The sequence below is a fragment of the Trichoderma aggressivum genome (genome assembly GCF_033847375.1).
Source record: "Trichoderma aggressivum f. europaeum strain CBS 100526 chromosome Unknown scaffold_004, whole genome shotgun sequence".
NCBI lineage: Eukaryota > Fungi > Ascomycota > Sordariomycetes > Hypocreales > Hypocreaceae > Trichoderma > Trichoderma aggressivum.
Genome location: NW_026946370.1, coordinates 538,542 through 563,666, shown reverse-complemented (window position 1 = coordinate 563,666; position 25,125 = coordinate 538,542). Strand labels below are relative to the sequence as shown.

The window sequence follows — 25,125 nt, the reverse complement described above, 5'->3', positions numbered from 1 at the left end:
CTCCCGTCAGGCTCTTAGGCCGAAAAAGGGAAGAATACCCGATCTAGAAATTTCACAAGGCCAAGGCCTTACACCAGCCGTATAATCACATCGACCTATATCATCTACACTCTCTAAACCCAATAGAAGCAATAATTCTATACAAGAGAGAATGATTGGACTCACGTAAGTATAACGCATGTCTTTTCTTCATCAAAGAAAAGGAACCTCTTTGCCCATCGTCCGCCCGCAGCGCCACATTAGTCATTTGGCGATTACTTCTCTCTGCCAGCTCAAACTCAACCATCATCCACTCCAAGCTTCCAATCACGTTGCTCCCAAACCAGACCACTCCTCCATTGGCTGTTGCTCCGTAACCGCCATCAAGAGCCGAACCAGCCGGACTCCATCCCGGAGAACCGCCTCAAAAACGGTGGCCAAATCATCAGGTTACGACAGCGGACATGTGTGTTGCCTCCATCCAGTGGTTGGTACCTTGCTTCAGGGCTGCTCCCCAAACCATACGTGTACGAGCGATTTGCGTTCCACGTACTAAAGTGCGTTGTTGAAGAAACGCCACGGGAGACTCGCAACGAATCGAACCGCATCACCAGCCGTGAATCTATGGGGCGCAGTGCATTGAGTGCATGCTTAGGCCCGGCGGTTGGCGCCGGATCGTTTCTTTGTGCCCGAATCCGTTAAGTCCGCCCTTCAAGTGACAACCGCCTCGTGTTGCTATTGCTATTGGTATTGTATGGTGCGGTGCAGTGTTGCTTATTGCCCATTGCTCGAGAAGTTGGGTACTTTGCGCGTTAGTTTGGCATTGCTGACCCGGTGCCTGTGCTCTCCGTTGATGCCTCAAATTCACGCTCGAGAGTATATAGACCATCCCTTTGCTCCTCGTTCTCCTCATCTAACATTTCAATCTCATTCATAACAGCCATCCCGTTCCATCTTATCTACAACACACATCAACGACAACACAATGGCTTCCATCAACCAATCAGCTCAATCTCTCAAGGCTCTTCACAAGCCCGGTTCTCCCCTCGTGCTCTCCAACATCTGGGACGTCTCATCTCTCAATGCCATCGTCTCCCTAAACTCAGAAGCCTCCAAGCCCGTCAAGGCACTGGCAACAGCATCATGGGCCATCGCTGCCAGTCTTGGCATTAAAGACGAAGAACTCACCATGGTGCAAAATCTCGAAGCCATCTCTCGAATTGCCCCTCTTGCAGAAGAGGCAGGCATTCCTCTTTCTGTAGATCTCCAGGATGGCTACGGAGATCTCATCACTGCCGTCGTCACTGCCGCCGTAGAATACGGGGCCGCTGGAGCCAACCTCGAAGATAGCATCCCTTCCGCTGGTTTCGGCAAGGGCATCTCTGGTTCCCTCTATAAGCTTGAGGATCAAGTTGCCCGGCTCAAGCGTGCTTTCGACGCCGCCAAAGACGCCGGTGCACCAGATTTTGTCATCAACGCTCGATCTGATATCTTCCGCTTGGATTCTCCTGATTTGAGTCTCGAAACTCGGGTAGCTGAGGCTATCAAGCGTGGCAAGGCGTACCTTGACGCTGGTGCTACGACAGTTTTCTTCTTCGGTGGTCCAAACGGCCTAAGTAGCGAAACCATCAAGACACTAGTCAAGGAGTTGGATGGAAAAGTCGCCGTTATGCTGTCTGCACAGCCTAACTCTCTCACCACAACTGATCTTGCCAATGTTGGTGTTGCGAGAATCAGCGTTGGACCTAGCCTGTACATTGCTGCTCTGAACGCAGCCAAGGCAAAGGCTCTGCAAATGTTTTCTGGTGGCGGATTGGCATAACTCACATATTGTGTATATAACATGGATCAGCTCGGATGGGTATTTTAGACATTGGATCGATCAATTGTGCTTTTTACAAATTGATAGCATTATAACAGAAACCAGATTACATTCCGTACAAACTCAACCTTCGTGTACTTCGACTCAATAACTATCTCAATGCGATAGACGCAGGTAAACCCCGTAGATGTATATAGAGAGGAAACACAGTAGACGATAGTCCCTAGAACTCATCGATTACTCCTCGAGAGTGGAAGTCGTCCTCAGGAGAGAGTACAGTATTCCGACGATATGTGGGGAGCTGTGGTGGATGAGAGGACATGATCATGTCTCGACAGTATGTGAACTGATGCCCCTCAGATATGTAAGGGACGAAGTCTCTCAGGCTAATTCCGGACGGCTGTAGCCGTTTAGATCTATCCGTTGTGGAATAGAATAAGGCTCAATGCTTGACTCAAGGCCAGATGCTCGCTACCAAAGAGCTTCTAATGACCCAACAGAAAGTGCCGCGGAGCGACTGTCTTCGCAGCGAGGAGTTAAAAGACTTAGTACTCCTTTCCACAACTAGGAACTAGACTTGAATCTCTGATTGATCATGTACGACTAGCACATCTTCATTCGTTATCGCCGAGCTCATGATCCTTATTTCCGCACATGAACATGGCACGACTAACAGCCGAATCGCGAATCTGACACATCATCTGCGGCATATGGCGTTCTCCCTATTTTGTACCTATTCGATGCACTCAATCCTCGATCCTTAGTAATGAAGCGAACTTCCACCGAGAATCAGAAAGCCCAAGCAAGCATAGATAGTGGATCTGTCTTCGTATTCATTTCGCGTCAAAGAAACGCACCTACACGCCCGCATTTGGCGGTACTCGCATTGCGTATCCGCAGCGGTTTGCTCGTTTCCAGCGGCCCTTGCCGGGGTTATTTTCAAGCTTGTTCGATAATAGGTCAGAAGCAAGGTTAAAAGTAGCGGTCGATCTATTCCTGAAGAGCTAGGCGAAGTAACACGTCCACCGTCTTACTTCCAGTTACTTATATGGGTAGTATCTACGCGGTGATCGAGCTGACATGTCACTTTCTGATATGACTTTGGAAATAGTATATTGCTAATTCGGGATAGTGCCTCGCAGAAACCTACATGTACTTCAAGATTGAAATTGCAGCGTTTAGACGCAGTCATTGCCGCTTACGTTACATGTTCTTGCGCAGACATGGCTGGCATCAACAGTCTGAGACGACAAGCTCCTTTTTAAACAACGCACCATCACGGCCGGGGCTCAAATGCCGGCTTCCTAGTCTCCAATCTCCTCGATAGCAGCGGAACAAAAGCTGTCTCGTATGTAAATAGTATCCCTGGATCATTTCGCTACCAGCATCCCCGTCTCTGGATGACACCCGACGTATTCAAACAGCTGCTGCTCCGGCTTGACCACCAGCACCTCGTGAAACAGGCGGAGCGTAATGACATTGTTCAGCTGGGCCGCGTACTTGAGAAACCCACCAAAGATGGCCAGGTGTGTGGGATGCTCCCTGCTCCATTTCTCAAGAGAGGCAAGCTCGTCGAAATACGCCAACCCAAATGTTCGGTCTTTGTCCGCATTTCTCGTGACGGGGTCGACAATATCCATGAACCGGCAGCTATAACAGCCAACCTCATCCCCATGATCTCGGAGAAAGGTCATCCCTGCTTCGAGCACCGGGTGCATCGTCTTGACGTACAGCTTCCGCTCTTCAGGTGCCGTGTCGGCCCAGTCTTGCCCTGAGCGAATGATGGCCAGGTTCTGCTTGCCAGGGACTCGGATCCTCCGAGACAGATTTCCATTTGGTGCCTGTTCTGCAGGGGCCCTGAGGAACTCTTCGCCTTTGAGGGCGTCTGTCTGCGCAACTGCCAGACGATCTCGCATGCTTCCCCAGTAGACGTGCTCCTTGATAGGTCCGACAACTCCATCTCGCATTTCGGCTGCTCCCTCAGGAATCTCCCCGCTGGAAAATACCGTCTCGAACCTGTCCATGGTTGGGAAGAAGACTTCGAGGAACCAGCCATTCTCTTGTTCCTGCGTATCAAGGCTTTCCCACCAGGACCTAAAGCCAGATTTTGTTGTCCATTTCTGGTACGCCTCCTCGCTTTTCCAATAAGCAAGAGCAGTGATGTTGTAATAGCCCTTGTGGTCAGTCACGGCTGCCCATTCAGAAAACTCTGGACCAAGGGCTTTCTCTCCATCTTCACCAGGAAATGCCAAAAACGAGTTCACCTTGGAGATGGCAGCCGCTTCTTTCCCCGTCTTGCTAGGGAACTGGGCACCAATGACGGCCATTACCAAACTTGAGACATCCTTGGCAAACTGGGCGCTGTATGCAGGGAAAGGAGGCTCATAGTTGGCCGGCGTAGAGGCCGGAATGGCTCGTTCGACCTGTAAATGCTCCGGGATTGCCGTAACGAGGGTCATCTTGATCGTCACTCGATTGGTGGGAGCGATGACTCTGCAGCGTCAGCTTTTTGCGAATCGGAATTCAATTCAGGAACAGTAATAGCATGGGGTAGATTGCAGAGCAGGGCGGAGAAGTGAAGAGGAAAAGGAGTATTCGGGGCTTTTATGAGCCGGATACTACTTTGGATCATTGTGTAGCAATTGTACTACCCCAGACTGGATGCTGTACAAATTCCTTCAACGGGATAGGCCAACCAAAAGGGAGGCGTCCAGACCACGGCAAATAGTCGCCCACCTTGGCATGCATCTGCATCATTAGGTGCAGCAGACTATGGCTTTTGGGGTTTCGATGCAGGTCTCTCGGTCTTTAGTCTGGGGCTGGACCTCCAACACTTAGTCCCTTTGACTATCTTAATCTCATTTAGGCATACCGGGCGTCGAACATCAAGCATCTCTAGCCTTGAGGGTGTCGGTCGTGGCAAGCTGAGGCCCTGACTCCCGGCACCCTCTCATCCCTGCAGCATGCCATTGGCAATGGGCCCCCCAATGAGGACTCTTTTCTCTCAGCATTGAGCCATTTAATAGCAGCCAGGTAATAGGCTTATTATGTACTCCATACTTGTCAAAATGGTGCATCGTCTCCGGGCCATTTTGTATTAAACCCGTGAGGGTATGGCTCGTTGGTTCGATGTCACCATAGCTTGGTCCCCTTGGCTAGCCGTTTGAATCTCACCAGAAATCTTTCAGGGGAGAATTGGCTTGTGCGTTTCAATTAAGTATTTGAGACTCTTGGGCCCCAGGAACGGGAGGAACGATTCGGAACTCGATGATATTTCTGAATGTTTCGTAATATGATGAGAAGGCTTCCGGGTGGTTTCGGACGACATCATGCCAGCAACACCATTCCAGGTTGAGGCGTGGACAGAGTACGCCATTGGAACCCTGATTCTTCTCGCGCGCATTGCCTGTCGATGTTCGATAGTCGGATTGAACTGGGAGGGGGACGATTACTTTGCCGTGATTGCCATTTTGTTCTGGACCGTACGTTTTCCTCACCTGCGCTCACAATTACTGACTAACATTACGATAGGGAGAGCTGTGTATGCTCGAGCTAATAGGTAATATCATCGGAAAGCGACTCAAGATCCAGCGGTGTAATGGTATTAACGAACCTCGATTCTTTAGGGCAATATGGCTCGATTACCGGTATCAACGACGAGATAGCCCTCGGCCTGACGCCAGAAGAAACGAGACGAATTGTCATCGGCAGTAAATGCTTATTCGCCGGATGGATTCTATATGTAACGATGATTTGGTGCTTAAAGACATGCATGCTCTTCCTCTTTCGGCGATTGACGTGAGTTGCTAATAACCAACATCGCCTCTGCAGAGAGACAACTAACGGATAGGATGACAGGCTTGATTTACGACAAAAGCAACTTGTTAACATCACTTCGGGAGTTTGTCTTGCGGGCTATGTCTCAACAGTCATCGTAATGTTGACAAAGTGCTTGCCTATCCACAAAAACTGGCAAGTATATCCTTATCCAGGAGGTATGTTGCCAGGCCGCCATCTACATGAGACGAATATCACCAGCTAATTGTGAATAGATGCTTGCGCCTTGAATATTCCAAACTATCTAGCACTAGTCGTTACCAACGTTACGTACGCTTCACCCTCTACAATTATACACCCAGCAACTGACCGCTTTCGTGCCAAATTCAGGACTGACTTGATGATATTGTCCATCCCACTCCCACTATTGTGGAGAGTGCAAATGCCCCTGATGCGGTATGCTCGTCGACGCGAATCTGCCTCTGGACATGTCTAATTTTGCTGTAGGAAAGTTGTTTGTGCGCTTTGGTTGTGTATGGGCATTTTCATCATTGTTGCGACACTCTTGCGATGCATTCTCTGCTTAAAAGATGTATCATCCATCAACCTCGGAACTATCTGGTCCATCCGAGAGAGTGTTGGTCCAACCCGCTTTCTAAATGTTCAAATACTGTATATTTCAATTCACTGACAAGAATGTTGTTGTCAGTTCGTCGCCATCATCGCCGTAAACGCACCAATCCTCGGCCCCTGGATGACCAAGCAGGCTTCCGTTGTTACAAGTCGAGGCTCAAAGAGTAACCAGTCGGGTGGAACAGGCTCGGGTCTCGGAATCGTCACGATTGGACAGCAGAGTAACCGTCTCGAGAGACTAGGAAAAGATGGACGATCGCACAAGACTGGCTGGACGACAATTGATGACGGCAGTGAAGAGCACATTGTTGGCCAAGATGCGGGCGCGGCGAGTCGGGATACGGAGAGCCGAGGTGTCGAGCCTTGATAGTCAGGAATAAGAATTCGATTCCAACAATATCTGACTGAATCTTGGAGAAGCCATTTCAGTCCACCATATCATTGCCCAAGTGTGACAGAATAACTTGTAGATATGGTACTGAAAGGCGGTCTAGATCCCCCACAATGATGGCCACGTTCAGACGACCAATGTAACGGATACATAAAATGGAAATTTACCATTACCATTTGCGGTTTGCAAGCTGACTCTCTTGAGGCCTCGCATGAACATCTATCTTATGGACTTACGATTAACACCTCTAATATGACACAGGAAACAGGACCACTCGATTATCCCTACTGAGGTGGTCGAGCAATAGCAACATCTGCATCCTCACTCTCCAGAGTAAACTCCCCATCCTCATATGGAATCACCACCGTTGACCCTCTTTTCAAAATCGAAAGCTCGGAAGATTCCGTCTTCAAAGTCACATTGCCTTGGAGAACGACCAGAATAGCAAAGCCGCGTCGACATCGGCTCTGTCCATTGACAATGACTCTCTCCAACTGGAAGTAACCTTGCGACTCCTCGACGAAAACACTATCGGCAACTTTCGCTTCAGTTACCAATGCCATGGCTTCTTCTCTTGTCCGCCCTCTCGTCTCAACAGCTGTGAGCGCCGTCTCGAAACCAAGACCAAGATGACCTTCTGCTTTGCCATCAATCCTGAACCCACTCCATTCACAAAGGACAGACAAGTCTTCTGGCTCTTGAACCTCGACCATCATGACGCTTGGGCCGATTGCGTGAAGGACTCCGGGGGGAACATAGACAGTCTGATGGGGTTGGACGTCGATTTTATGCATTCGGTCCAGCAGCTCAGTGCCTCTCTCCTCCTGTACGATTTTCAGCAGTTCCTTGGGGTCGACATCTTCAGTCAAGCCGAGCCAGACGGATCCCGGCATGAGGATATACCACGCCTCGGCCTTTCCATGCTTCCTCTGGAGATGCTTCGACGCCCAGTCAACGTGAGGGTGTGCATGAACAGGGAGGCGCTGTCCAGCATCAAGCAGCTTGACGAGCAGCTTTGTGTCCGGTCCGTACTTGGCCACATGTTCGGCCCCTAGCCATTTCTCGGGCTCGGAGGCAACGGCATCAGCAAGCATTGTTCCATCAGGCAAGCGGGTCATGCCGACATTTCCTTGGCCGCGGCAGCATGTTGTGGAAGCAACCCAGTCTTCGGGCTCGTGAGAGCCAATGGGGCTTTGGAGTTGACGAAAGGCCGATATCTGCGCTCCGCCGGCGTAGAAGCGGCGAGGGGGATGGTTTGGAGGGAGGAGGATGGGCGCCATAGTGGTTTTAATATGTCGAACGGATGCAAGGTGGTTTGGTGGTGAGATTTTTACAGTCCTTCAGCAGTGGAAGTGCTGTGTTTAAAGTTAGTGAGTTAAGATTGAGGGGATCAGGTTTTATTCTCAGCTAAGCCTGAATTATTTTGTCTAGGAGGCAAACTACAATGGCTGTGAACTCGGGCTACGCTCTCCGTGCGGGGATGACGAAGACCGGAGCTTGTCTTAGTGTTTTTGGAGGTTGCTGATCTATACTTGCCTGGACAGAGTATTGCGACACAAGTGCTGATCATTTACTGTCTGTATTATTCATTCATTACAAACGACGATGATCTATTTTACGGCCAACTTAATATCAACTGTCGCTCCAAAAACTCAGATCGTGAGTGGGTGATTGAGAGCCTCAATTGCTTTAGGTCCGTCTCAGGCCCGATATCCGGCAGAGTTGAGCAGAATTATGGTTAATATCACCACACCATCTCTACAGAACTATGCCTTTTAGCCGCGGTTTATCGCTAGAAAGGGAAAAGAAAAGGAAAGTCACGAACTATTAGAACTGAATGAAATGTTTTAGCGTTATGAGGCTGTGAAGCATGATTGAAGATCCAAAGAAAATTGAAGATTTTCTGAGCTCACGCGATTGGCAACAAAAACGAATTGACGATTATATGTTCAAGTTATTTTACACACTATTTTACACGCTATGCTACAGGCTGTCTAGCAGCCTCAAATCTCTCCTATATACTGTACATATCGTCTCTCATTCGAGATTACATTATGCCACAGCCCGAGCACTGCCCACTCGGACAGTGAATCAGTATAATGGGTGGGATTGCGTCACTTTATTTCTCGGCTTCTTGGTGAACGTCGTCGTGAACGTTGTCTCTCGCATCGCTGCCCCTCCTCAACTCATCACGGTACTTGGTGGCATCCCATCGGCTCGAGGTGATGGGGTTCACGTGCTGAACATACATGATGTCGATCTCTTCGAGGGTTCGATCCTTGGACTCGATGACGAAGAAGAAGACGATGAGCACGAGGGCCGCGCAGCATCCTGCGAAGATGAGACCGTAGAAGTAGTCAATGTCGTCGGTGATAAAGCGAGTGCTGTAAACCACAGTCGTTAGTCCAATTCAATTAAGCATTTCATATATACAACTTACAAGAATGATATTAAACTAAATTGCGAGTCAGCATAGAGTTCGATAATGAACGTTAATGGGGGGCTTTGACGTACAAGTTCCAGAACCAATTGGAAGCGGTGGCGATACCCATGCAGAGACTTCGGTAGCGAGCAGGGTACAGTTCTGCGTTAACAGCCCAGACCAACGGGCCCCAGCTGATGGCGAAGGCGGCAATAGCAAGACAAGAGAATGTAACCAGGGCAGATCCAGCCTTGGGGGTGTTCAAGGGGTTTTCGTGATCGAGTGCAAAGTGGCCGACGAACGCGTAAACACTATCCATTTTGTCAGCAATGCAGTCAATGTGAATACTATCGAAAAATAGTGGGAAACTTACAGGAAGCACATCATCATCCAGAGGCCGCCGGTGATGAGAATGATTCGTCGACCGTAGCGGCCAATGATCCAGAGACCAATAATTGTGCAGAATACGTTGACTGAACCCAGGATAATCTGAGTAGTGTAGCTGTTGCTGATACCAGTGGCGGCAAAGACGGTCGTGCCAAAGTAAAAGAAGAAGTTGGCACCGGTAAGCTGCTGGCCTCCACCAAGAACGACGCCCAGGACTGTGCGGTAGAGCATACGAGGGGCAGTGAAGATCTCAGTCCAGCGGAAGTCTGTCACATCCTTGCTCTCCTCGTCAATCTTTGCCTGAATATCGGCGATCTGGTGGTTGACAATATCCGAGTCGGGTGAGAGACCAGAGAGTCGGGCAATGGTCTGGCGAGCCTCATCAACACGGCCGCGGCTGTAGGCATATCGAGGACTTTCAGGGAGGAACAGGATACCAGCTCCGAGAACCAGGGCCCAAGCAAAAGAGAGGCCGTTGGGAATTCTCCATGCGGCGCTAGAAGCCTTTGTCTCAGTTCCCCAGTTGACCATCTCGGCTGTCCAGATACCCAGGGTAATGAGCAGCTGGTATGATGAGATGATGACACCACGGATGACGGCCGGGGTACTCTCTGACTGGTACATAGGAACAACGACGGACAGGGCTCCAATGCTCAGACCGGTGACCAGACGGCCAACGGCAAACTGAACCCAGTGGTACGAAGAGGAGATCTCGATGATGGTTCCAATGCAGATGAAGAAGGAAAACAGTGAGATTGAGAGTCGGCGGCCGATAGTGTCTGCCATCTTGCCGGCAATCAAAGCACCGAATAGTGCGCCCACACAAAGGAGACCAACGATTGTGCCCTGACGAGCAGCACTGAAGGTGTATGACCCATCGCTCTGTAGCTCTCCGAAGCGGCTGGCATAGTTTGGCATCAGGAAGAAGCCTGAAATCTGACCACTGTGAAGCAAGAGAGTTAGATACAATCAACCAATGCACATGTCACCGAAACTCGTGGTGTCTTACCTGACATATCCGAAGATGAAACCACCAATGCTAGCAACGGCTCCTAAAGCACAAGCAAGTACAGTGACCTTTTCCTGTGAGCGAGGCTCAGAATCTTTACTGCTGGGCGAATGGTCCCTCTTGGGTTCCTGCACAGCAGGTGAAGTTTGTTTTTTGAAAAATCCCATGATTCTAGTTGTAAACCATGCGGCTACACTTGTCCAATTGGTTTGATTGAGTCACAACCGGGCAGTGTAATGAGGAATTCAGGAGTTGGGGTTTAAGAGGAGAGGATGTTCTGATAGATAAACTAATCAACTAGTTTCAAAAGCTAACTGTCGTAATGCTGATATAACTTGGAATGTACAAGTAAAGGGGATTCCAATAGGGATAGTCCCACATGAGGGTATAAAAGCTTGCGCGCTCGCGTCCATCTCGGTGGCTTTGCGGGCCTCTGGAGAACGGTTTGCAATCATCGAGCGGTCCCGTGGTTTAGGATCACCAGATGGGACTCAGCACATCTCTTATAGGTACTCGTATATCTCCTGTTCGATACTGCTACTATCATGAGGTTGAGGCGGAGAAATTCATCGGAGATACTCTTCCAGCCACTGCCGTTTTCGCTCTGCAAACATCACGCCGAGTCATGGATTTGTCTCGAGAGGTCCACATGGCACCGGAATGTCCGGCCATGATTGCCGTGCATCTGCCGCTTGCGGATCGCTGTCAAAGCCTCCCGTTCCCACTCGAGTCCACTATTATGCCCACTCTGCACAAGCATTAACGCGCAATGCCGTATTCTGGATGTCCAGAATAACGTGATCTCCACCGAAGGATGAAGATTGAAAATTTCTGCTCGGCCCACGATGTTTTGAGTCGTCCGATGGCCGCAATTTGGACCTCGTATATGGGCCTCCGGAGCTGATGAAGAGGCTGGAAGAGGGTGCATTGTGCAGCTCCGAGTCCGTGTCCCCTGATCGACAGCTGTGCCAAGTCACATTACCTCGGCCGCGAGAGTCACGCAAATTTCGAATCACTCCAGTTGTCTGTAACACGACGGCTCACCCTGGTTGCAAAAGGTTTTCATAGCCATTGATCTTTGAAGACTCAGGTATCTAGTGAAACCATTGAAACACAAGATTGTTCATCTCGACTTCGGCAGGTCTCTGCTCTCGGAATTGTCAGCGTCGAAAAGACAGTTTAATGACAGAAAGTGAAGAAATCCACCCAGAGATGATTCAATGCATAATAATCAAGATGCATTATTTGCTTGGATGAAGCTCCGGATATTGCGGGCATAACTGCCGTCTTCGAGAAGCCAATGAAAAGCCTTTAGCAGTGATGATTAAGGGATCGGTAGGCCCATTTAGGAATGACCCCGATCTCGGGATCATGATAGCCGCTGATGTCATAGATAAGAGAGATTCTGCATTGGATTTCGGATAAATTGCCACCAGAAATACATGCCGATGATTTGGAGTGTCGAGATGGAAGCAATTGAAACTGCTGGTTGATTCAAGATGGGCATGCAGCTCTTATATACCAATTCCACTGAGGCAGTTCCGGAGATTTGGATCATTAGATGCCCCACAGCCGCCATGTTTGCCGTATGCCGGCGCGATCTAGGGTAAGATCATTGGAACTTGCATTTAGGCAGTTCATTTAGCCGACATCTTATAACAAGATGGCAGCCAGCCAGCCCACGGAGGCGGATATCCGTCTGGGGATGGGTTCTTGTATAGGAAAAAGTCCAGCTTCTAAAGGCAATTTCTTGCCGAGGAATATCACCAAGTGGCTCAGGAGGTGAAGTAGCTGATTGCTTTGAGCCTCATATTGTTGCTTGTGCTTCAGCTTACTTGAAGATACTTACAACCCCAAAGGGTTCAAGATTAACCGTGCTGACGTCAAGTGGACGTTATGATGGCTTCTTTCTTGCTTCATCCAAGTTGAAGTTGGTTTCCAGCCTTGAGAATCGGAGCATGCTCGGGATTTGATGGTGTTTCTGCGGCGGCGGTGATGCGAAAGAGCATCATCACCGTCAGAACTCTGACATGACAGTAACATAAGAAATGCGTATATATATCTTCCATGTCTCGATTGAGGTCTAAAATCAGAAACCCAACAACAACACCAACCATCAATATAATCAAGTATTCAATCAAAACCCCTTCTGACCAAAACATCTCAACAATGTCTGACCCTAACAACCCCAACATCGCCATCAGGACCACTCCCCAGTGGTCGCTGTATCAGCGAGAATCCTTTTGGAACACAAACGATGGAAAATACCCAATATTCAACACTGGCAAGTTCCTAAAATCCCTTTCACAATAAGCCTTTGCTAACAGCAACAAGACCCGGCTGAGATTGAAAAGCTGGCTAAAGAGAAGCTTTCTCAGGGAGGCTGGTAGGTTGATGATGCCACAACTCATATTAAAAAGATAACTAATAAAAAACGACAGGTATTATTCCTCTTGCAATGCTGGAATTTCTTGGACCCATCTCTCCAACCGACAGGCCTTCTATCGGCACCGTATCGTCCCTCGTATGTTGGTTGATACCAACCAGCGAGATACTGCAACCGAAATCTTTGGCCACCGCGTATCTGCCCCCATCGGATTTGCACCAATTGGCATCAACCGCATTTACCATCCCACGGGAGAACTTTCCGTTGCCAAAGTAGCCCAAGAGCTCAACTTGGCCTACTGCTTGTCCTCTGCTGGAAGCTACAGCATCGAAGATGTCGCCAAAGCGAACGGCTCCGGACCTCGATTCTTTCAGCTGTACCAGAGTCCCGACGATGAGCTCTGCATCTCTATGCTCCAACGAGCCTTTGATAACGGCTTCGATGCTTGCATGCTGACGACGGATACTTGGTCCCTCGGCTGGCGTCACAACGATGTCTTCACTGGAAACTACGCCTTCTACCACGATCACGGAGCAGGCGATCTTGGTCTTCAGGACCCTGTGTTCCAGAAGCGTCTCAAGGAGGCGGGTATTGACCCAGTGAAAAACCCAAAGGAGGCGGGCGCAAAATGGATTGATGAGAACATCTGGCATGGCCGCGCCATTACCTGGGAGAAGATGAAGTGGACCATGGCGCAGTGGAAGAGGATTAGCGGAGGAAGGCCGTTTTGCCTAAAGGGCATTCAGAATGTGGAAGATGCGAAGAAGGCGGTTGAATTGTGAGTTGTAACAGACTCTATTGCATTGCCATGAGACATTGGATAAGCTGACTTTATATCTCTATCAGGGGTGTGGACGGCATTGTGGTTTCGAACCACGCCGGACGACAGGTCGACGGAGGCATCTCCAGCCTTGATGCTCTGGAGAAGATTGTCGATGCCGTTGGCGACAAGATCTACGTAAGACACATCCTCCTTTAAACTTACATAAAACTAACTTATAATTGCAAAGATCATGTTCGACTCTGGAGTGCGCAGCGCCGCCGACGCCTTCAAGGCCCTCGCCATCGGAGCTAAATTCGTCTTCATTGGTCGTCTTTGGGTCTGGGGCCTTAGTATTGCCGGAGAGCACGGCGTGCGACACGTCTTGAAGAGTCTGCTGGCGGAATTCGACATTCTGATGGAAGTTGGCGGGTTTGTCAAGATTGATGAGATTGACCGCAGCTGCATCGACTCTCTGCCCAACTCGTCCAACTTGATTGCTGAGCACTCTGCTATCTAAGACATAAGGATTGCTCTCTTAGGGAATATTTCTATGATATTACTAGTAGCTAGGTTTGGTAGATACTTGGTATAGAATAGATTTAGAATTGTCAATTGAAATTTGCCAGGGTATTTCATCTAAACAGTTTGCGTAAGAATATCGCCTGACTCGCATCTTTAATCCTTGCTCGAATATCAGCCAATTGTGACGCAAACACTCCATGTAAGCAAGGGACGGTGCATGAACGGGTGAGAACCACTTTTGCACTGCCATGCCAAGCATGCTCAAGAGTTATGCATCTGTATTCAATTCAATCACTTGTTGAAACCAGTTGACTGTGGTCTGGTGTTAAATCACGCACTTCTTGCAGCTCCCTAATGTGTAGCATGAAGGCCCTTCTCGGCATAACTCCAGTATCTCTTGGCACATCGTCGACGCAGCGACTTGCCCTTCCAAATCATAAACAAAAACGTGCTCATGCATCCAAGTGAAAGAAAGCCTGCCATGATAAAACAGTTTTGCAAACCCATGTTGGAATACCAAGGTGTGATGCCGTAGGAAATGGCAAAGCCAAGCGTGTTGCGGACAATGATGACAGACACCGTACTCTCTCCGCTCATGTCCTTGAAGCAATCGACATTATACGATAACACGATGGAACTGCCAGCAACGCAGCTGAAGATCAGGATGCCGAGACCAACGGCCAAAACCGCCCAACGGACCCCGTGAGCAGCACCGACGCCCCAGATGATGAGGCCGATGCAGGAGAGAATCCCCGCGAGAGCCAAGGGCCACAGTCTCTGTTCTGGCTCGCGGATGCCCTTGTTACGGCGTGCGAGTATAAGGGTGAGTCGGTCGGCAATGTGGCCGGCCCAGATGCTTCCAAGGGCAGCGCCGATCAAAGGGCCGACGTAGATGAGGCCGACGGCCCCGGTAGACCAGCTGTACGGCGGCGAACTCAGGATGGGGCTCACCGTGGCATTGATGACGTTGTACCACGAGAGACTGATTCCGTAAATGAGCCCAACCCAGGCAACACTTGGAAACTGGAAGAGAATGGCAACGGGCCGCAGCATGGACTTGAACATTTGCGTCTTTGCCGGCCGTCCCTCCATTTTGGCAAAGAGCTTCAGCTTCTCAGTGTAATATTTCTTTCTGTATAAAGTGCCCCTTTTCTGGTCTGTGACAGTCGACTCGGCCCTTTTCTCCTCCATGCTTGCTCGAGGCTCTGTAACCTTTTCGTCTGTTTGCCGAGGTTCATCTTCCAAACCCTCGAGAGTCGGTCTGAAGTACATTGTCTCCTCCATGAAGAAGAACAGGACGACAAACAATACGGCGGCAATTATGGCGCCGAGATGCATAGTCCATCGCCATCCATATGCCTCGGCGAAGAAGCCCGCCACGAGAGGAGACACGAAGCTGAAGCCGAACAAGGTGAAGACGTAGACTGACATCCATGCTCCCCGCTCATGGGCGAAAAATATGTCGGGGATGCTCACTTCAGGTAGAGCTTCGATGGGAGAATTGACCAGCCCGAAGAGAATGCGGTGGGCGTACCATTCGCCGGTTGAAGTCGAGTATGCGGTCCATACCATCAACGGAACCGTGATCAGCATCGACATCAGATACATCCCGCGGCGGCCGTACGTCAAAGCAAGAGGCTGTGTGACAAGACAGCCCCAGCCAAAAAACAGAAACATGACGCCTGTGCCCTGGACGAGTTCTTCCGTAGAGATGCCCGTGTCACGGGTGATGTCGGCCAGGACGGAATTCTGCAGCGTGCAACAGATTGCTATACCCATGGTGTAAACATTAACCATGGCTACGGCCAGATATTTTCGTTGGCGACTCCAGTTAAGAGGGTCTTCTGGGTCATCGCTTGGGCGAGGCACAAGCTCGACCACGCCGCCCGCAGTGGCTCCTGCAAGGTCGACGAGGTGGACTGTGCCTGGAACAACCTCTGGATGCCTGTCGGCTGCAGGCATGGCTGTTCAACTCCTTCCTGGCTCTTAGTAAGTGGTTGAATGATAAATGAGTCAATCAAGGAAACCTCAGAATGAAGCCTTTCGTAGCGATGCGTATTGACGACACTAACATGTAACGAAAAGGAGAGGGGGAGGCTGCCTCTAAGTAACTTGTTAATTTTGCCTATTTCCTGCTCTCCTACCACAAGGAATATTATGCGAGATAGAGTGTCTTCTGGGAGAGTCAAGGCAAGGGAATGCCAGACACGAGCCGCAGATCGCGGAAATGAGCATAGAATCCGTCATGTTGGGCGCACAACCATCTAAGACATGTCTTGCGGATTAGCTGTGTCCCGAGGTAAGACAAAGGTAATATGGCCTAATGATAGGGAATAATCCGAAAACCGAGCTTTTGTATTACAGTCAGTACAACCGGACATGATTGACGCAGTTCGAGACATTGCGGCACATGCCCACGGCCAGCGAATCTCTTCCTAAGATCTTGACGTTACGCATCTTTCTGGGATTACGGGCATCTTCATATCGACAAGCCACTCGTCTTCGGGGCTTTGACGCCATATATACGAGTCGCTCTTCCACTGCAAATGTTGAAGAGACCCGACATGTTTGAAGCGAGGTGTACTATTGTGGAAAGTGTGTAAATAAAGGCCATGCTCTTCTCCAAACCTCAAGGCCTTAGTCATTTCCGTAGAACCGACCTATTTATAGATGAAGTGTGAGATGTATCTCTTTAACCAGCATCAAGAGATCTGCAAGCGTAGTTAACCAAAGAGTCTGTCAAAAAGAGACTGAGTCAGTGACTCCCGGCGGGCACTATTTGCTTTCACTCTAGCTCGTTCTGTTCTCAAAGTGTTGAGCCGCCGTATTTATCTACTCCCTGTGATCAATCAATAGCCAATGGCTAGTGACACTTCCATCTCAGAGTCGAAAAGTCATGGCTCTCACCTCAGAGCCGATGTAAGCGTGGACGGCTGGAACAAACAAGTAAGAATATCTCAAATTCTCCAATTGGTTGTCTCAGTATTCCATGATGCGTGAGCTAGAAATGGCCGCTGAGGTGGTTGGTAATGCTGTTGTAATGAAGCTGGGTGTAAGTGGTGATGCCGATGCGAGGCCAGGATTGACATGAAGCTAATGCAGACAAACCGCGGCAAGTTCCGCCACCCCAGATATAATGCGGCCTTCGTAGATGCTCATTGACTGGGTCTCGATCTTCTCATGATAAATTCCAGCCCCATTCCGCTTCCGCGACGCGGAATGAACTCTGTATATGTAACCGTCTGCATCACTGGTTTATTATTAACGACCACCACGTAAGCCACTCCCGCCTCACTATAAGTCCGTCTCACTATAAGTCCGTCCGTCTCAATGTAAGTCCGCCCTCTCTGTAAGTCCGCCTCACTGGTTTTGGTGAGTCGAATAGGACGATTATCAATCATGTCATTCCAAATTCAGAATCTAGACTCCTTCTAGACTCTCCGTGGAGGTATCTATATCGCTTTGAATGCTTGGCAATGTGCGCCTCCCCCTCGCGCCAAGGTTAGTTGTCTCAAAGTTCATGTAATCCGGGGGGTCTTTCCGCACAACCGATATGTGTTCAACGGCCTGATTGCGACGGCTCATAAAAGTAGAAGTAAATCACTTATAAAGGGTTCAGCTCATCGAGTTCAGCACTGGCCCCATCTGTGCAGTCCAATACTACCTTGTACTCACCCCTTACTCCCTTCAGTAGTACTCCTCTCCCTTGTTCTATCCCTTGTTTCTTATCCATCTTCCTCTTTGGGTACTCTGTAGCTAGCCTGCATATACTATCACAATGCCTTCAAAAACTCTCCCAGTTGTCCAGGTAAAGCCTCTACTTAAAGGCTCTCCCGAATACGAAGCAGGGCGGGCAGCTGTTCTTGAAGAGTTTGCCGCCAAGGTGCCGGATAACCTTCGACTTCCTATTGAGCTCATCAACAACCCTTCCAAGAATGTCACCGGCGTTCCCAAAGAATCTGGTCTTCTGACCCCCGAAGAACTCGCCATCACTGAGGAATACGATGCCACTGCTCTGGCAGGTCTCATCGCCTCGAAGAAATTGACCGCGGTAGCTGTCGCTACAGCGTTTTCCAAGAGAGCCATCATCGCGCACCAGTTGACAGGCTGTCTGACCGAATGGTTCATGGATGATGCCATTAAGCAAGCCAAACGCTTGGATGAGCATTTGCAATCCACGGGAAAGACAATCGGCCCCCTCCATGGCGTCCCGCTCAGCGTCAAGGAACACTTGCCTTTGGCCGGCCACTATTCTAGCATTGGCCTTTATGATACAAGAGTCAAAGACGAACAAGATTGCCACATAGTAGCAGCCCTGAGAGATGCTGGTGCTGTCTTTTACTGCAAAACCAACATGCCTCAAGGTATAATGCATCTCGACACCTCCTCCTCATGGGGCCGTACCTTGAATCCTCACAACATTCATCTGTCGGCAGGAGGATCTACTGGAGGAGAAGCTGCTCTGATAGCCATGCGAGGATCTGTCCTCGGTATGGGCTCCGATATTGGAGGAAGCGTCCGGAATCCAGCTGCTGCCTGCGGTATCTATGGCTTCAAACCCACGTCATGTGTTGTCCCGAGAAAAGGACTTATAGCTGGTGGAGCAATAGCAGAACTCAACATCTTGACCACCGCCGGTCCCCTGTGTACATCCCTTAGAGACCTGGACCTCTTCATGTCCGTATTACTGGGCTCGAAGCCGTATCTGGTGGACCCTAGCCTTGTTCCCATCCCCTGGACCGGTCTCAAATCTTTACCACAACCTAAGCCTTTGAAGATTGGAGTCATGATGAACGACGGCGTTATTGTTCCGCAACCACCTGTGATCCGAGCTCTCAAATGGGCGGTTGAAAAGCTAAAAGCATCAAACAACTTCTCCATCAGGACATTCGAGCCATACAACATGACCAAAGCAATCAACAACGTCATCCTCGCATACTGGCCCGACGGCGGCAACGGCATAAAGAAGCATCTCACAGCTTCAGGCGAGCCCCTGCTTCCCTTGACAAAATTGGTCATCCAAGCCGCCGAGGGCCCGGAGCTGACGCCGTACCAGATTCTGGCGCAGCACCGCGAGCGCGACCAGTTCCGCGTCGACTTTGCGCGCCACTGGGAGTCTCAAGATGTGGATTTTGTCATTTGCCCGGCCTTTTTTGGTCCTTCATGCGAACACGAAATGTCATATTACCCCAACTACACTGCTTTTTGGAACTATGTCGATTATCCCGGTGTGGTGGTGCCCACGCCGATCAGGGCCGGTAAGAAGGGGGTAGAGGGATATGCTGCTGATGCGCCTGCGCCTTTGACCAAAGATGATGAGCACGTACGGCAGATGTGGGAGGAGGGCGACTTTGAGGGGGCACCGGTAAATCTGCAGATTGTAGCGAGGAAGTACCATGACAATGACTTGTTTGCGGCGTTGGAGAAGATGCAGTGGGTTTTGGAGTTGCCATAGACAATGGGGGTTTCATACATGTAAACAGCAAGTAGATGACGTCGTAAACTCTGTGTAGTATTGAGTATATTTTGATATCGTGCGAGCCTGTCTATTTAGTTTTTAATTGTCCAGAGGACTGACTGTGGGATCCCACGTAGTCGGTGAATACGAGTCAAAGTCTAGCGTTGCCATGTCTTCATCTGTCAGTTCAAAATCGTAGAGTTCCGTGTTGGCCTCGATCCTCGATGGCGTCTCGCTCTTTGGCAGAGGAACAAAGCCCTGCAACGCATGTTAGCATCCTATTACACAGACGTAATAAAATTGCAATAAATCACAGCATCACATACCTTTTGCAAACTCCATCGCAGGAGAATCTGTGCTCCGCTCTTCCCATACTTCTTCATCAAAGCCTGCACCTGCGGCTCATCGAATCTCTGCCCCTTGACAATGGGACAATACGCCTCAATCACAACTCCATGCTTCTTACACCATTCAACGATATCCGGATGCGGCAACCAGGGATGCAGCTCCCACTGTCCAACGCTAATCTCTCCCGCGTTGCCCTCGCCCAGCTCTGCTTCAAGCTCCTTGATGTACGAAAGCGTCTCCTCGAGATGATGCACGCCATAGTTGGACACTCCCATGGATCGAATTTTCCCCTCCTTCTTTGCTTCGACAAATGCTCTCCAGGTTCCCTTTCTCGCTTCCGGGCCACCATAGGGACTGTGGTTGAGATACAAGTCGATGTAGTCCAGCCCCGTCTCTTGAAGACTCGTTTCAATGGCCTTCTTGGTCTCCTTATATCCACCTTTGCGAACTTTTGTGGTGACAAAGATTTGATCGCGGGGAATGCCAGATGCTCTGATTGCTTCGCCACAGGCCTTTTCGCTGTCGTAGGCGCGCGCTGAGTCAAAGTGCTTGTATCCGGATTTGAGCGCGTGAATGTTGGCTGCCACGCTTTTTTCGTGGCCGATTTTGAAGTGTTGGTCAGCACCGGCAGCAGTCTATGTTGTTGGTTAGTTTCTCATGTTCATTCTCAATTAGTATGCGTATCTGATAGTTCTGACGACTTACTCCGAATCCTAAGACGGGAATCTCATAGCCCGAAAGCATCTTATACTTGGATGCCAGAGTAAGTTGCGCCATTGTGACGGTTCTCCTAGCAGATTGGCTTATAATGAATTGCGATATGTCTCTCAGGAATATGTTGTGAGTCTTTCATTCAAGATTGATTCTTTAATTTTCATCGACTGGTGGAGGATAGAATGCCTTTAAGTATCTCAACATACAACAGATCAACAAACGATAGGCGGGCCTAAAATGTGCAATAGATCGGCCCACCCACAGCTTTTCGATCTAATTAGCACATCGGCTTTACAGCATTTATCCCCGCCGTGAGAGAACGGGAATAGGGTGGGAAAATTACCAAATTGGGACTTTTGGGAAATGCAAATCCCGGTGCTGCTTCAGTATCTCCAAGCCGTTCACCCACTTCTTCACTGGAGACTTACAGATATTCAGACTATACAGTTGTCAAATGACAAATCTTCTGGATTACATGTATATTATCAATATAATGACGTCTTCCACAATTGTGGTGTTGTCATATCTGTGATAGCTCCAATGCCCACACAAGAGACTATCGTCCACAATGACACAAGGATCAAATCCAAACAACAGATGCAATTCAAATGCCGAAACTCCATAACATTTACCATTTGCAATCCTTCACTGCACCTCATCTTCAAGATATCCTCTTCGAAAAGCTACTCAAAGTCAGCCAAAAGCCTCAAAGACACTCTCAATCAAAGTCTCACCTCCAACAACCAGACCCGTCGCATACATCACCCGCGAAATCGGCTTCAAATCATCCTCCCCATCCCCTCGATCCAGGTGCTTCTCCCAAAACTCCAACAAATCTTCCACCTGATCCTGCAACTTCTCTCCCGCATCACTACAACTCACACCTACGCATGTGCCAAACTCGCGAAACGCCAATCTTCGTGATGCGCTTCGTTGCGTCATCACCGAAGATGCGTCAAGTAGCTCCTCTGCCTTTGGCAATGCCTTGCTGCGGAACTTGATGGCCCACGGCTCGTCTCTCCAGATGTGGCACATCCATAGTCCCATACCCAGATCCAACATGTCGGTTCCAGGAGACAGGCTTCCCTTCCTCGACATGAGATTCCAGTAATCGTTAATCTCCTGCTGCAACACACCATTCCGATGGCCCTGTTTCGATGCAGTCTCTTGCATCAATTTGTAGACGACATATCCTGTCGCAGCATCTAAATGGCCCTCAGAAGGAACCAGCACACTCTTCATATCCATGGATATCTTCCACACCATCTTGACGCCCCCCGACAAGCAATGCACCAAGAACCGCGGATGAATCGCCCTCGCCAACTGAATTCCCAAATCATTCCACTCCCTCTCACCCGCCGCAATAGAGAGTCTGTTCAGCGCAAACATCCACAACGTCAAATAATGATGGTACTGTCCATCACCGTCGCTCCCGGAAGCATCCAGCTTGCCGATTCGTAGGCCTCCTACCAGCGGCTCTTCATCCGTTGCGCCGTCCAGTCTTTCCTTTCCGTCTCTCGTGCGGCCTAGTATATCGTGGACAGTCACCACCAATCGTTTCGCCAGTGTGAGATACTTTGGTTTGGCGGTTTCCTTGAAGAGAGTGATAAAGTTGACGACTCCAAAGGCGTCTGTCCAGAGATATCTACCGCGATGGCCGCCGGCTCCAGGGTTATCAGGAGGAACCCAGTCGTTTGCACTGTCACTCGACAACTCATCAAAGGGGCCGTAGACGGTCTTCATGGCCTCAATGAAGCGGCCTATTTTGTCCGGATGCGACATGATTTGTCTGTATGTTATATGACAGCCACGAGAATGGTAATGACTTGGAAACAGATTCCTAGGCACGAGACAAGCAATTGTCCTCAATTGTCGAAATCCATGTTGCGAAATACTCGACATTGCTTATATCGTGTTGAATGTGATGCCATTATGACGCCTCCATAATAGGTGATTTGGTCAGCTGAACATCTCGACACTAGTTCCGCGCTCAGCATTTGATCGGTTCTGTTACTAATATTTGATGGAGACGGTGTCTATTGAGTCTTTTGATCTAATTAAGATAGCATGGCTTGGCATTAAGTCGTAGTTCTGTCATCAAGCTTCTTCAGTAACAGGATTTGTTTGAGTTAAAAAATTAAGTAGGGTAAATCTCTAAGCATCCCTCCATTGCAAACGAAAAGGGGATGATCTCTCTAGTACAAACAAGTAAAAAAGCAAAAAGAATCTCTGCCACATTAGCTTTTCTTAACTAAAACCCTCCCAGAGGTCCTTCATACACTCCCTGGGGATGATGCATCGCAAGCGGCCACAGCTCAAACAAGCCCTGCGTCTGCATAAACACAAGAGGCCCAACATCGTCCCACAGCAAGCTCCCAAGAACGCGCATAACACCCTTGTAGCCAGGGGATTCATCCATACGCTCTGTGTCAACCTCATTGGGGTCATGGTCCGCGTCAATGGCAATCACGAAGCCGTTTTGCTGCGGTACTGGATGGAGATACGATTCGATGACGCCCTTGTCCGCCGCCAGAAGAATATCACTGTGAACGCCAGATGAAAATTCCTCCGAGTCCCGGAAAGATTGGAATTGACTGTATTATGTGGTAAGTAAGTAGGGTATGACTGCGGATTGTGTGCAAGTGAAATACGTACGTTCTGAGAGTATCGATGTCTCCATCCGCGATGCCTAAATCCCGAGCATCCCGCCAATAAATCTTGGACTTTTCTCTAATTGTGTCAACATTGCTCAGTTCACGACCCCAATTCGCAATGTCAGCCTCAAATTTCGCCTTGAAAGCTTCCCACTCTTCATCCGTATGATCATGAGAGAGACGATATGCCACATATCCCCATTCGAAATTGTTTCCGGAACCAATGAACTGGTTTGCCTTCATCACCCATTGCTCTTGTTCTATGGGTGCCGGCTCTCCTCGAAGCTCTAGCCTTACTTTTTCTTGTGCTGTTACTTGACATTGAGCCGTCTTTGCATAATCAGACAAGACTTCAAAGCCGGTCGGCAAGCCAGCCGGCATGTCCATGCCGCCACGCTCCTGGCCAAGCCATGCCTCGGTGCGCGACAAATACTTTAGCCTCAAATAGTAATCGGCCTTTCGAGCATCTGCGTTGGCCGAAAAGGAGATGGGTTCCCTGCGGTATGGCTCAGAGGCATCTGGTCGCGGCGGCGCGTCATCTTGCGCGGCAAGGTCTTCACCCTCATATCCGTCCATTGGCAAAAAGATTGCCGAATCAGCTTGAGCCCCATTTTCCAATAAATCGTGAAGTTTGTTTGTCAGTGTCCATTCCTCCGGGGTAGGTGTGATTTCGGCCGTTGCGGGAATGCCCGAAAGCTCCTCTAGAATCGGAAGACGGAGACGGTCAATGGTGTTGACCACCCAACGGTGAGAGCGTGAAGCGACGAGATTAAAGTGAGCCTTGATATACTCGTGCCACCGAGCTGCGATTTGAACTTCGGGCTTGTTTTCCAGCTTGTTCTTGGCATTCACTGCGTCTTCAAAATCCTTCAAGTGTGCCCAAATGAGACTGTACGTTTCGCGAAGAGCTCCCTTGATGGGTGCGAGATTGAGATAGTGAAAGGTATTTGTAATAGCGCAAATATACTGGCAAGCAGCGTGGAAATTTTCGGGCGAGTCAAGCTTAAGCTCGTGCCATCGCCTCTCAGAAAGGGGCATAATGCCCTCCCAGAGCCTCGACTTCATCGAGTGAAGCTCCTTTGAAATAGGCACCAGCCGGGTCGAATCTTCATGAGAGCCGATGCGCACCATCATCTGCTGCACGGGAATTTCATGACTGACGTCGAATGGAGGCGGCGCCCAGGAAGCAAGCGGCTGTTGCATCAGCATCACAACCTCCTCCGACAGAGGCGGGAAGGATGACGGACTCCCGTCAGAAAGAACCCCAAACATAGTGGCTTCGATGAAGTGCGGAATCGTCTGAGGCTCCAATATGCGGTCTACAATCCACAGCTTCGCCTCTATCTGGCTGGGAGTCGCATCTGGCTGTAGGACATGTTCGAGGACTCCAGATGGTGTGTTGCCTCGGGTAATGCGGTTGTTGTTGAGCTGGCTTGATTCTGAGCTTCCATTCTGGCTCAACAGGAGGTCAAGGTTGAGTAACAGATTTGCCATATTCATCTTGCGGTTGTCTGCGTCTTCCGCGTAGCCTCTGGGAAGATTCAGGTTTAGCTTGTTGAGAGCTGTCAACTCGGTGATGCCACTGCGGCGCCTTGGGGTGTGCAAGGTTGAATGATCAAAATTGAATCTTGGAGGCCGAGTATGAAGTAAGCGAATGCATTGAGATTGTCGAGTCAGATGAAGCCGACGGTTTAACACGGAGGCTTTCATCTTTATAACCTTTAGGTTCCGGATTCGACAACGCCAGTGTCAAGACCAAGTGGGACAACCTCTCCAAATTTACTGGCCCGTTGGTGCCTGGCCTGCCTGAAGTAGGTGGGGGACTAAACGGGACGGGGTAAATGCGCTCACAGGTTTCGT

At 49.6% G+C, this 25,125-nt stretch overlaps 11 protein-coding genes across 11 annotated transcripts; 4 read left to right on the top strand and 7 right to left on the bottom strand.

Moving 5' to 3' along the window:
* Positions 1–964: 964 nt before the first annotated feature.
* Triagg1_1753 (uncharacterized protein) lies at positions 965–1,801 on the top strand (the record flags this gene model as incomplete). The annotated part of the gene is made up of 1 exon (XM_062895858.1): positions 965–1,801. The coding sequence occupies one exon, from the start codon at positions 965–967 to the stop codon at positions 1,799–1,801; it is 837 nt and encodes a 278-aa protein (XP_062759292.1).
* Positions 1,802–3,171: 1,370 nt separating this feature from the next.
* On the bottom strand, positions 3,172–4,260 carry Triagg1_1752 (uncharacterized protein; the record flags this gene model as incomplete). Its single annotated transcript, XM_062895857.1, has 1 exon — positions 3,172–4,260. The coding sequence occupies one exon, from the start codon at positions 4,258–4,260 to the stop codon at positions 3,172–3,174; it is 1,089 nt and encodes a 362-aa protein (XP_062759291.1).
* An 870-nt stretch (positions 4,261–5,130) lies between these two features.
* Positions 5,131–6,578, top strand: Triagg1_1751 (uncharacterized protein; the record flags this gene model as incomplete). The annotated part of the gene is made up of 8 exons (XM_062895856.1): positions 5,131–5,283; positions 5,333–5,342; positions 5,428–5,511; positions 5,568–5,599; positions 5,652–5,796; positions 5,854–5,908; positions 6,086–6,215; positions 6,288–6,578. The coding sequence occupies 8 exons, from the start codon at positions 5,131–5,133 to the stop codon at positions 6,576–6,578; spliced, it is 900 nt and encodes a 299-aa protein (XP_062759290.1).
* A 308-nt stretch (positions 6,579–6,886) lies between these two features.
* Triagg1_1750 (uncharacterized protein) lies at positions 6,887–7,882 on the bottom strand (the record flags this gene model as incomplete). Its single annotated transcript, XM_062895855.1, has 1 exon — positions 6,887–7,882. One exon carries the CDS (start codon positions 7,880–7,882, stop codon positions 6,887–6,889), a length of 996 nt encoding a protein of 331 aa, XP_062759289.1.
* Positions 7,883–8,721: 839 nt separating this feature from the next.
* On the bottom strand, positions 8,722–10,587 carry Triagg1_1749 (uncharacterized protein; the record flags this gene model as incomplete). The annotated part of the gene is made up of 5 exons (XM_062895853.1): positions 8,722–8,986; positions 9,043–9,057; positions 9,117–9,335; positions 9,398–10,354; positions 10,421–10,587. The coding sequence occupies 5 exons, from the start codon at positions 10,585–10,587 to the stop codon at positions 8,722–8,724; spliced, it is 1,623 nt and encodes a 540-aa protein (XP_062759288.1).
* A 2,359-nt stretch (positions 10,588–12,946) lies between these two features.
* On the top strand, positions 12,947–14,086 carry Triagg1_1748 (uncharacterized protein; the record flags this gene model as incomplete). The annotated part of the gene is made up of 3 exons (XM_062895852.1): positions 12,947–13,584; positions 13,653–13,764; positions 13,817–14,086. The coding sequence occupies 3 exons, from the start codon at positions 12,947–12,949 to the stop codon at positions 14,084–14,086; spliced, it is 1,020 nt and encodes a 339-aa protein (XP_062759287.1).
* Positions 14,087–14,442: 356 nt separating this feature from the next.
* Triagg1_1747 (uncharacterized protein) lies at positions 14,443–16,053 on the bottom strand (the record flags this gene model as incomplete). Its single annotated transcript, XM_062895851.1, has 1 exon — positions 14,443–16,053. One exon carries the CDS (start codon positions 16,051–16,053, stop codon positions 14,443–14,445), a length of 1,611 nt encoding a protein of 536 aa, XP_062759286.1.
* Positions 16,054–17,869: 1,816 nt separating this feature from the next.
* Positions 17,870–19,546, top strand: Triagg1_1746 (uncharacterized protein; the record flags this gene model as incomplete). Its single annotated transcript, XM_062895850.1, has 1 exon — positions 17,870–19,546. The coding sequence occupies one exon, from the start codon at positions 17,870–17,872 to the stop codon at positions 19,544–19,546; it is 1,677 nt and encodes a 558-aa protein (XP_062759285.1).
* A 102-nt stretch (positions 19,547–19,648) lies between these two features.
* Triagg1_1745 (uncharacterized protein) lies at positions 19,649–20,674 on the bottom strand (the record flags this gene model as incomplete). The annotated part of the gene is made up of 3 exons (XM_062895849.1): positions 19,649–19,807; positions 19,876–20,532; positions 20,603–20,674. 3 exons carry the CDS (start codon positions 20,672–20,674, stop codon positions 19,649–19,651), a joined length of 888 nt encoding a protein of 295 aa, XP_062759284.1.
* A 630-nt stretch (positions 20,675–21,304) lies between these two features.
* Triagg1_1744 (uncharacterized protein) lies at positions 21,305–22,393 on the bottom strand (the record flags this gene model as incomplete). Its single annotated transcript, XM_062895848.1, has 1 exon — positions 21,305–22,393. One exon carries the CDS (start codon positions 22,391–22,393, stop codon positions 21,305–21,307), a length of 1,089 nt encoding a protein of 362 aa, XP_062759283.1.
* A 469-nt stretch (positions 22,394–22,862) lies between these two features.
* Triagg1_1743 (uncharacterized protein) lies at positions 22,863–24,765 on the bottom strand (the record flags this gene model as incomplete). The annotated part of the gene is made up of 2 exons (XM_062895847.1): positions 22,863–23,205; positions 23,267–24,765. The coding sequence occupies 2 exons, from the start codon at positions 24,763–24,765 to the stop codon at positions 22,863–22,865; spliced, it is 1,842 nt and encodes a 613-aa protein (XP_062759282.1).
* Positions 24,766–25,125: the final 360 nt, after the last annotated feature.